Raw genomic sequence first — 10,948 nt, 5'->3', positions numbered from 1 at the left:
TAGTAGATTCCCATAGGGTGAATACCTCAATTCCCATCCCGTTCCCGTTTATTTGTAGGGATGGATCTCCGTCTCCGTAAGAATTTTACGAGTCTCCATTTTGCTCCCATCGTAGGTATTTCTCGCAGGCTCCATAGATTCGAGGTTTTTTTTCATCCCTACTCTCACGGGCTCATTGCCTTGGTAGGAACCTCTGATCAAATGTGACAAATCTGATATTATGTTGTGTAATGCTTCACTATCTTGATGGAATTTTGGATCATACACCACTGCTTCACTATCCGGATTTTGAATTATGCTTTGAAGAACAATCATACTGCCTATCAAACACCAACATTGCAAAGTAGTGTGACCAACTTTTGCACACGCTTGGCATGTGTGTCTCTCACTAAATCTTGCTTTGTCTCTACCATAATTATAACCATAACTGTTATTGATTCTACCTTGATCTTTGTCTCTACCATTTTTTCATCTAACAAAATTAGAATTATATTCTAAAGTTGTTTTAAATATTTAACAAAAGGTCTTTCAAACTATAAAGCTAATGTATCTCGGTGCATACAAGTTCAAAAACTTTAATAAGCATTTATAGTTCACATGTTTTAGAAAAAATTATCTTTGTACAAGGATACCCTATGTCACCCTATCTTTTTGTGTTGTGTATGGAAAGATTTGTATGCTTTATTAGTCATCAGGTTGATTTAAACTTGTGGAAGTCGGTTGCTGTTTCTAGAGGGGGACCAAGAATATCCCACTTAATGTTTGTGGATGACTTGTTTTTATTCTGTAAAGCTACAAAGAAATAAGTGCAAAATGTGATGTTGGTTTTAGAGACTTTTTACAAAGCATCTGGGATGAAGATTAATATGGAGAAGTCTAAAGCGCTTTGCTCTAAGAATGTCTCTGCAACAAGAAAAGAGATCTTCACTGTGGTGTCTTCTATCAGATTTGTCCAAGACTTGGACAAGTATCTTGGGGTTACCCTTAGCCATTCTAGGGTGACCCGTTCAGCTTTCAATGGTGTCTTGGATAAGATTCGGGGTAGACTAACAAGCTGGAAAGGGAGCTTACTCAATCGGGCTGGTAGACTCTGCTTGGTTAATTCTGTTGCAGCCGCTATTCCCACGTACCAGATGCAGGTATCTATTTTTCCGAAAGGAATCATTAGTAAATTGGAGTCTATGATGAGGAATTTTCTTTGGAAAGGACAAGTTGATGGAAGAGGATTGCAACTTGTTAGTTGGAAGGTACTGGTTACTCCAAAAATACATGGAGGTTTGGGGATTAGAGATCCTTATTGTGTGACTATTGCTCTTCTTAGGAAGCTAGTTTGGATTTTTTTCCAACAGCCTGACAGGTTTTGGGTCCAATTGTTGGATACCGAATACCGATCATCCCTATATGACTGTTTTGGTTGTCCTAAGAACAAGGAGTCTCCCATTTGGAGGAGTCTTTGTAAGGCTTGGGAAATGTTGAAGGATGGGTTTGCTTGGTGTATTGGGGATTTAAACCAGAATTTTTGGTTTTCTAGATGGAAGAGAGAATGGCAGTTATCCAATGAGATGGATTATGTTCACATTTCTTATTCGAACCTCTGGATACAGAATATCTGGTAGGTTGGTAGGTGACATTTGGATACTCTTTATTCTCCTTTATCTTAAAATCTGAAAGGTAATATTCTTTCTTACAATCTAGATGTGCAAGCAGGTCTGGAAGTGGGTTGGTATTGGTTTGGGTCTGCTGCCAAAGTCTATGATTCACGCAATGGCTATTTGTGGTTGTGTAAGCAGCTGTTTGGTTGGAAGGAGCAGGAGAATTGGCTTTGGCGCCAACTTGTTCTGGAAAAGCATAAATTTTTAGCTTGACTATGTCTTAAGAAGGCTCTTCCTACTGAAAGTTTTCGCTTCAGAAGAGGTATGTCGTCATCGAATAGGTGCCCAAGATGTCTTTCTAGCCAGGAATCGGTTTTACATTGTATTCGAGATTGTCCAAAAGCTCAGCTTGTATGGCATAGGTTGGATATTTTTTGTCATCCTCTGGATTTGAAGAACTGGTTCTTGTATCATAGCAGAGAGCATCCGTCCAGATTCTTTTCGGGACTTTGGTGGATATGGCGAGTAAAGAATAATGACATCTTTAATGCTCATGTGACTTGGCCTCTGGAAAAAGTGATTTATCTAGCATTAGCTTCAGAAACGGAACTTAGGAATACTTTTGAATCATAACATATGTCCCTTCCCTCTATTCTAAATGGTTTTTGGAATCCCCATCCATTTGTACTTTCAAGATTAATTGTGATGCTAGTTATCTTGGTTTGGGTGATAGTGTTGGTTTCGCTTGCGTTATTAGAGATTATAATGGGAGTTGGCAAATGAGATGTTTGGGAATGATTGAAAGTAACAGTATTTTTCAAGGAAAATTGTTTGCTATTTGGAGAGGATATCTCTTAGATTGGGATGTGGGTCAGCGAGATGTTATTTGTGAGACGGATTGTGTGGAAGTGTTTAATCTTGTTACTAACCACCAAGATAATTTTGGGTTTATTGATCCGTAAGTACTCAAAATAAGGGATATGATGCATTGGAATTTGTGTGTTGACTTTCATTTGATTATGAGAGATGCAAACACAGTGGCAGACACTATAGCAAAGATGGCGATGAGGTTACAACTTCATGATGTAGAACTTCCTTCTCCTTGGAAGGAGTTTAAGAGTAGTCTTAAAAGAGATTGTCTTTCTATTTAAACAGTTCCTTTATTTTTCTTGTTTTTTTTCTTTGTTTAGTTTATTTAAGTCACAAAAACAAAAAAAAACTCCCATTTCATTCTATATTTTTGCCACTTTTAACGAAACAGGAAAACTGAAAAGAAAATATAAATAGAAATGTTAATTAGATTAAATAGAATTGAACCCAACTAATGTTTTTTGTTATTTTTTTTCAAAAAAAAATAGTCTATAATGTTGAATCAATTTTATTTCATATTATATTTAGTTTTGTAAACAGTCTAAATTATTTTAATAATACGAAATGACAAATGCTAAATAGCATGTTGTTAGAAATAAAAAGTCCACGAGCATGTTTAAAAAAAATTTAATTATTAATTTAATTAGTATATTACCTTTTTAAATATTTATGTAAAATATAATAAAATAAAAGGTTAAAATTTACCACACTTCTTATTTAAGAAAAAAAATACTTATCTCGTAAATTATTTACATTTTTAAAAGTAAAAAAATATTAATTTTTAATTAATCAATATTAATTAAGATTGAATTTAAAATATATTATTTAAAATATAAGATTTATAATTTAAAATAAAAAAATAATTTTAAAAAATTAATTAATTTGACTAAAAATAAATTATTACCTAACATTACTCTTTTCTTTATCGACTAAACAAAAGTGATCCTAATTCCTAACATCCAATGAAATTTCACGGAGGCACATCCGCATATGTAACATGTTGTCATGTTCCCCCTGAGGTACCTTCCTTTTCAATTACCATAACACTTCACTCCTTCGCCAATCACTACCGCCAAACGGCGCCACCATTAAGAATACCATATCCCTTTTCCAATTTCCCCGGATTGATTCTCTCTCTATTTCTCTCTTTCCCCTTATTAGTTATTTGACTTATTTCCCGCTTACACCACCACTGAACCATATCTGATTCTATTCTATCTTCAACAACAAATTTTCTGAATTCCAACAACCATGGCCGCCACTTCTCTCTCTATAAATCCCTCTCTCTCCCCGAACTTTCGTTCATCTCCCTCCCCACCTTCTTCTTCAAATTCCGGTAAATTGCAACTCTTTCAGCCAATTGGAGCGAAACCGATTACTCTTTTCTGCAGGGGAGCGCGATTGTGCTCTCTGCAGAGTCCAAGGACATTCAAGAGTAGGAAAAGTGTGGTTCTTGGAGCTGGAAAAATGAGCATATCAGATCAAGAATTGCGTGAGGAGGAAGGAGAAGAGGGTCCTCCTTCTGAGAACCATTCAAGGCCTCGTCGAATTGCTCTCTTTGTTGAGCCTTCTCCTTTTGCGTGAGTCCCCCACCTTTTTGCTGTTATTGCTTCATCGTTTGAAATTGAAACCCTTTTTACTTTGTTCTGTTCTAGAATTACAAAACATTGGGTTTTGGATTATTGCTATAGCTATTGAAATTGCCGTGTCGAGTGTTGACTTTGTGATTATTGGATAGCGTTTATCATTAGTCAAAAGTTATAAAAGTATAACAGTTAGTCAGCACAGGATCTTTTTAATAATTAATATTAGTTTATGGTTTTGTAAAGTAAGAGTAATCCAGGAAGAAACCTTTTTAAACAATGAAATTTTGTTTTCTTTTTTTTTTTTTTTCTTTTTTTGCTTATAAATCAATCAAACTTGCCAACCAACTCCTGATTAGTTAAGTAGTAACATTTGATGATTTGATTGTGTTGCAGTGTGGGTTTGTATCAAAAGTCAGGATTTTCTGATCAAGTTCAACATCTGGTTCATATGAACTTATATTTTCTAATTAGTGATTCTACTTTACCTTTGCTTGCTTATATTATCATTTAGAAATATCTGCTTTGATTGGCATTTTGTTGAAATTGCAGCTTTATATATCAAATGCATTGAGAGATGAGTTCATCTAAATTTGTTCTAGATATATATTATATTAGCTTCTTATTTGTTGTGTAGTCTTGCAAAACGAAAGGTTATAATTTTAGCTGTTATACCATGCCGCTTCTCAGACTCAGGAATATTTCATTATAAAATAGTTCAACTGATGATTGTCTGACGTGGCATAAAATTTTCGAAATGCAATTGGCAAATTTTTATCTACCACACTTTCTAGTTTCTGTTTGCAAAAAAAAAAAAAATGAAATTGAATACTTGGCACTTTTCTATGGTAATCATTCGTAAGAAACATCTCTTATATGTATTCACAAGCTATGTCTATGTCACAGATATGTCTCTGGATACAAAAATCGGTTCCAGAATTTTATTAAGCATCTCCGTGAAATGGGAGATGAGGTAAATTTTCCTACTTACTTGGCTTCTTTGTATGCATGTTTGTGTTCCCCTTTATCCACACTGATTCAGAGAAAATTTGGGCATGATAGAGTCTGCATCATGAAGTTTTCATTCGAAAATGTAAACTAACTAGTTGTTTTTCATTGGGCTATATAGGTATTGGTTGTGACAACACATGAAGGAGTGCCCAAGGAATTTTATGGCGCTAAATTAATTGGATCCCGGAGGTTGTAAACATTGATCTCTTAATCTCTTTTATTTACTTGTTTTTCTCTTTCTCATCCAGTTGCCCTGCTTGTAATTTCTAAATTTGTGAATGTACTTATTTTCAAATTTCCATATGATGTAATTCTCTCGGTTATTTATCATCATTTATACAGTTTGACAATGTGATATTATTCATTTAGGATTTGCCAAGTTGAAAATGTTCTTACTGGCTATGATTACTAGTTTGCTTCGACAACTATTGCCTTATAATAACAGTTCTCAATTAAATTAAATAAACAAAATGCAGTTTCCCCTGCCCGTGGTATCAGAAGGTACCTCTCTCCTTGGCTCTCAGTCCAAGAATAATTTCAGCGGTTGCCCGGTTCAAGCCTGACATAATACATGCGTCATCACCTGGCATAATGGTTGGTTTGCAGTTCCTTTATCTCTGCATTCGTTAATGTTTATAAAGGATAGTTTAGCTTTAAATGTATATTCCTTGCTTTGTAACTCGGACATTGCCTTAATCTTAGGTTTTCGGTGCTCTTATCATTGCAAAACTTCTCTCTGTTCCTATTGTCATGTCCTATCATACACATGTACCAGTGTAAGTTTGGTTCCAGGTTCAGATTTTCTGGATATATTTACCATTTAAGATTGCATGGCTTTTCTGCTTACCATTGTTATGTTATGATATTATCATGTCAGAACTGCTCTCTGTTATAGTGGCTGATTTTATGTTGCTTTCAGTTACATTCCAAGATATACATTTAGCTGGCTGGTGAAACCCATGTGGTTGGTCATAAGTATGTACACTGTCTTGCTTCCGTTTCACATTTCAGACTCAAATATTTGATTGTAACATCAAGTTTTCTGTTTTATATAGAATTTCTACATAGAGCAGCTGATCTCACTCTAGTTCCATCGGTTGCCATTGCAAGGGATCTCCTAGCAGCTAGAGTAACAGCAGGTTAACATTAAAAGCTCTTGTCCATGCTCTGTCGATAAAAGCATCCGAACAAAACCATATATTGATATGCCATTGGCAATGTGACGAAGTTTTGATTGACTTGTTTCTCATGTTTATGTCCAGCTAACAAGATTCGACTTTGGAACAAGGGTGTTGATTCTGACAGCTTCCATCCTCGATACCGCTCGCATGAAATGCGATTAAGACTGAGGTTCGGCAATTTTATCATGTTTACATTATGTACCGGTTTTTAACCACGATGGAATTTCATCTTATTATTTAGCATTTGTCATACAGCAATGGTGAACCGGAGAAACCCTTGATAATTCATGTTGGACGGCTTGGAGTTGAGAAGAGTTTAGATTTTCTCAAAAGGTAACTTGATCTTGTAAATATGCCTAACTTGAGTTTTACAAAATTGCAAATTAATATTTTCCAGATGATCTTGATTTTGCAAAATATAAATTGGGACAGCACTAAAAACAAATGACATGTTTCGACAGGATCATGGATAAGCTTCCTGAAGCACGAATTGCTTTTATTGGAGATGGGCCTTACAGGTGACTTTAATCTATATCTCTACTTTGTATTTCTGTTCAAAGGTGTATCCTGAGTGTTAAAACTGAAAGATCCCTAACTGATATTACATTCGATGGGATATTGATCCAATCATGTGGAATTCACATTCCAAAGAACAATAGAGTCTGTGTGAACTGGCACAGGGTCTCATTGCAATATATGCACACATAACACAACTCAGAAACAAAGAAAGTTTAACAAACCTTCCTTTTCCTATCCCCCACAATAGTAGAAGTCTCTGCTTATCCCCCAACAATTTAGATAGAAAAGTGCCTTGTGTAATGGTCAAAAATCAAAGTTAATGTAATTTGGTCTTTCTATATTACTTACCTCGATTTTAAATGAAGCAAAGTTGCATATAAAATGTTTTGAGAAGTAGCAGTAATAACATGAGTTCTTTATCACCAGGGAGGAGCTGGAGAAAATGTTTGAAGATATGCCTGTAGTATTCACAGGAATGTTGGGAGGCGAAGAACTCTCCCAAGCATATGCTAGTGGAGATGTTTTCGTTATGCCTTCGGAGTCAGAGACGCTTGGGCTTGTTGTTTTGGAGGCCATGTCTTCGGGGATTCCTGTGGTGGGAGCACGAGCCGGAGGAATTCCGGACATAATCCCTACAGATCAAGAGGGAAAAATTGGCTATCTCTACACTCCGGGAGATCTTGAAGACTGCATGAGCAAATTGGAGCCCTTGTTGCTTAACAGAGAGTTGAGGGAAACCATGGGAAAAGCTGCACGCCAAGAGATGGAGAAGTATGATTGGAGGGCAGCTACTCGAAAGATTCGCAACGAGCAGTACAGCGCTGCCATTTGGTTCTGGCGCAAGAAGAGAGCTCAACTGTTGAGACCCATTCAATGGGCCACAAAACGCATCTTCCCCTCTCCAGCAATCAACTATCGTTGATGCAAATGCTTCTTCCAAGCTTTAGGCTGTTTCCTTGCAAGCTTCCTATTATGGTTTCATACAAGGCTTGTATGTGATAAGATACGTGATTCGTTGATTGTGTTCACATTCATTTTGCGAACATAAAATATGGTGGCGTGCACCATAGGTTGTCCAATTATGAAGTTGATTAAGATCATAGGTCTTAGGGCCCTCATGTCCATATTACATCGAACAAAATTTTGTATGCCATTAAAATTAATTAGCATAAAGTTCATGACTAGGTCTAGGATCATCTTTTGTAACAACCAATTCTTTATAAACGTTGTAAAACTTCTTGATACTACAAAATCATTCAACGTCAAAATAATAAAGTAAATCAACTTTGAATAATTTCATTAAATTACAAAAGCTTACACTATTAATTAATTCCAACACATACGAACAACAATTCATAAAAGTTAACAAAAAAAAGTTATGTTTCCTCGCGGGGAAACCAAAAGCCAGCTCCAAGGGATTTTTTAAAATAAATATTTTAATTCTTTTATTTACTAAAATATATAATTTGTAAGTAATTTACTATTTTATATAACATTGTATATCTTATTTACAATGTAAATAATTTAATAATACACGTACTCGTTTACACTTTGTAAACAAGATAAGATACGTTTCTTAAACAAAGAAAACGGGTGTATATGCAACACGTGTCAGAGGAGGGCCTCAACATATCTCGTTTACAGTGTAAACCAGATAAAGTCACAATAACTTCGTTTATACTGTAAACAAGATATAGTACGACAAATTTAACTCAGCTATAAAAGGATCTGCAAGTATTAGCCATGGTCACAAATATATCACTTCTTACCCATTTTTCTTTGTTCTTTCAATAGGTTTCATAAAAATGTCTAATGGTGAATATATTTTTATGAGTGTATATCCTAATTGTCACATGAGAAATAGTGACGATGGGATTATTTTCGAGTGTGATAGTCCTATCCTAATGCACACTCGTCGATTAGGTTCTTTGTCTAAGCTAAAGAGCCTAGTATTGACGAGCTTGGATGCTAATGGGAGAATTGGGTATAGATTAGCACCGATGGAAAATACAGTATTTCGGTTTCGTGTGTTTTGGTTGGATGACGATGAGCATGCGCGCATGATGTTTAATGTCCACATAAGAATCATGGCTGAACATTACAAGAAAAATACTGAGTACCGTCGGATTTACCGGCAAAAAAATGAACATAATCTGCCGGTAATAATTTACCGTCGGATACAATCTGACGGTATAAACCTCGCCGGTAAATGTTTACTGCCGGATTTTGCTATCCGCTGGTAACTTGTAGCGGAATTGGTTTTTTAAGCTATGAATATTGGTGTTAGTTAACAACGGATTTTTTCCGATGGTAACTTTGGCGCGAAACTATTTTGTCCCAGCATTATTACTGTCGGATTTTTCCTCCAGAAAATCCGACGGTAAGTTCAATTTCTTTTTTTTTTTATATTTTTTAATGAAATTAGTGATCAAATTCTAAATTTTTTTATATAAATTTATTTTTTGCACAATTAGTAGTCAAATTCTAAATAATAGAAGTCAAATATGTTAAATTATCAAGCGTACAACTAAAATAAAAAGTCAAATAACAAAGGTATGATACAATCAAATAATGTATAAAAAAAACCTAGTCATTGAAAGTCGTCGTCATCGTCCCGTTGGTCCTACTGCTGAGGCGGCGGCCTAGGCGGTGATGTCTGTGCCCCTCCATTAGTGCCGTTGCCACCAGTGTGCATCTGATCTTCGTACGGTGCCATGTGTTGCTCCATCCGCTGAAGCCGCTCCAGCTCCTACCTCCACTCCAGCCTGAGGTCATCTTTGTCTGCCATGCGTGAGAGCATCACCTGATACCTCTCCTCAAACTCCTGCAACTGTTAAGCTTATTGGTGAAGACTCCAAGTGAGGAGCAGCACCTGCTCCCTCAAATCCACGCCATCCTCGGGATCGATAGGCCAACTGGTGACAGAGGCGGATGAATGTCTCAATGTAGATGTGTAGAGGTTGTTGGCAAAGAACGATCCCAGCCTGCACACACGATTCTTATACGGCTCAGATATGGCCTCGCGCTAAACCTGGTAAGGATCTATGACTGCTGTGTAACACATTTTCTGATTAGGATTGCATTTAATCTAAAAATGGTATATCACATGATGTTTACTCACGTAATGATCAACGGCCCGTTGATCGGCAAATCTCTCCTTGTTCTCCAACGTATGAGTATACTTGAAGGTCTTTGCTTTCGCCTCACGATCCAACAACTTAGACTACACATTTTGAAACCACATGTTAAGCTAAGTAATAATGACATTATATTAAGACTAAACGAGCTTAATAACAAAATGAAACAAGTTACTTACCAGTTTGACCTTAGTCTTCATGAAAGTCGCTGACCCACTGGTATACTTCGATGTCCTGGCCGATGCCTGTTAGCTCTGTTGGTGAGACGGCAATGCTTGAACCCCTCATTAGTCTCCCAATGGGCATATAGTGCCTTTTGAATGTCCTGTAGGAGCTAAATGGTGAGGTGGTCACGGTGCTCACGTACGTCCTCCAACATCTACTGAAGCCGCCTAGCCATCCGATGGTCGAAGATCTTCCTGATCATGAGATCGTAAGTCTTGTTCCATATAAATTTCTCCTGCAGAAAGAATATTTAGCATGAGTTAATCAAAATTAAATATATAATTAAACAAAAGAGAAGATATAAACTAACTCTAAGGTTTGAATATGTTAGGTTCTTACCACTCACTTCTGAAATCATCGCTCTCTGATCTCAGTTGGGATCTTCTTGTAGTTCAGCCATGAATGGTCGTACATCAGCTTGATGACATTAGTACACATCTGTGTACTTGCATTGTTATTTGGTATGAACCTATCAATGAAAAACTTAAAATTAATAGTTTACTAAAAGTTTATTCAAAGTAATCTATAAACTTCAATTATATTTATATTTTTTTAGAAATTTTGACAGAGTTTCATCTATAACTAGAATGCACAAAAAACTACATCCATCAACAATTTACTTAAACAACAGAATCTATTAACAATCAACAAACAAGAATCAAGAATCAAGCAGCTACATCCATTATAAATCAAGAATTATCAATTAATTAAGATTAGTAGTTTCATCTATATGCACTACAACATTTTGAAGCTGAGAAAACATTTAAAAAGTGTTGCCTAAAGGTTGATAAAAGATTGCCATTGATCTATAGGATTTATCTTGTGCTCAA

General features: G+C 36.0%; 1 protein-coding gene across 1 annotated transcript; it reads left to right on the top strand.

Moving 5' to 3' along the window:
• The first annotated feature begins 3,389 nt into the window (after window positions 1–3,389).
• LOC107639488 (sulfoquinovosyl transferase SQD2) lies at window positions 3,390–7,940 on the top strand. The gene is made up of 11 exons (XM_016342996.3): window positions 3,390–4,042; window positions 4,952–5,018; window positions 5,175–5,245; window positions 5,533–5,650; window positions 5,759–5,832; window positions 5,976–6,031; window positions 6,112–6,195; window positions 6,319–6,406; window positions 6,493–6,570; window positions 6,699–6,755; window positions 7,183–7,940. The coding sequence occupies exons 1-11, from the start codon at window positions 3,714–3,716 to the stop codon at window positions 7,676–7,678; spliced, it is 1,518 nt and encodes a 505-aa protein (XP_016198482.1). The 5' UTR covers window positions 3,390–3,713; the 3' UTR covers window positions 7,679–7,940.
• The last annotated feature ends 3,008 nt before the right edge of the window (window positions 7,941–10,948 follow it).

The sequence above is a fragment of the Arachis ipaensis genome, chromosome B4, assembly GCF_059453495.1.
Source record: "Arachis ipaensis isolate K30076 ecotype BB chromosome B4, ASM5945349v1, whole genome shotgun sequence".
Lineage (NCBI taxonomy): Eukaryota > Viridiplantae > Streptophyta > Magnoliopsida > Fabales > Fabaceae > Arachis > Arachis ipaensis.
The sequence above is the reverse complement of the archived record's forward strand: the minus strand, read 5'-3'. Positions and strand labels throughout refer to the sequence as shown.

Coding starts and splice junctions, on each gene's coding strand:
- LOC107639488 (XM_016342996.3), top strand. CDS start 3,714: ATGGCCGCCACTTCTCTCTCTATAAATCCCTCTCTCTCCCCGAACTTT. Junction 5,833..5,975: donor TATCATACACATGTACCAGT/GTAAGTTTGGTT, acceptor TGTTGCTTTCAG/TTACATTCCAAGATATACAT. Junction 6,407..6,492: donor GAAATGCGATTAAGACTGAG/GTTCGGCAATTT, acceptor TTTGTCATACAG/CAATGGTGAACCGGAGAAAC.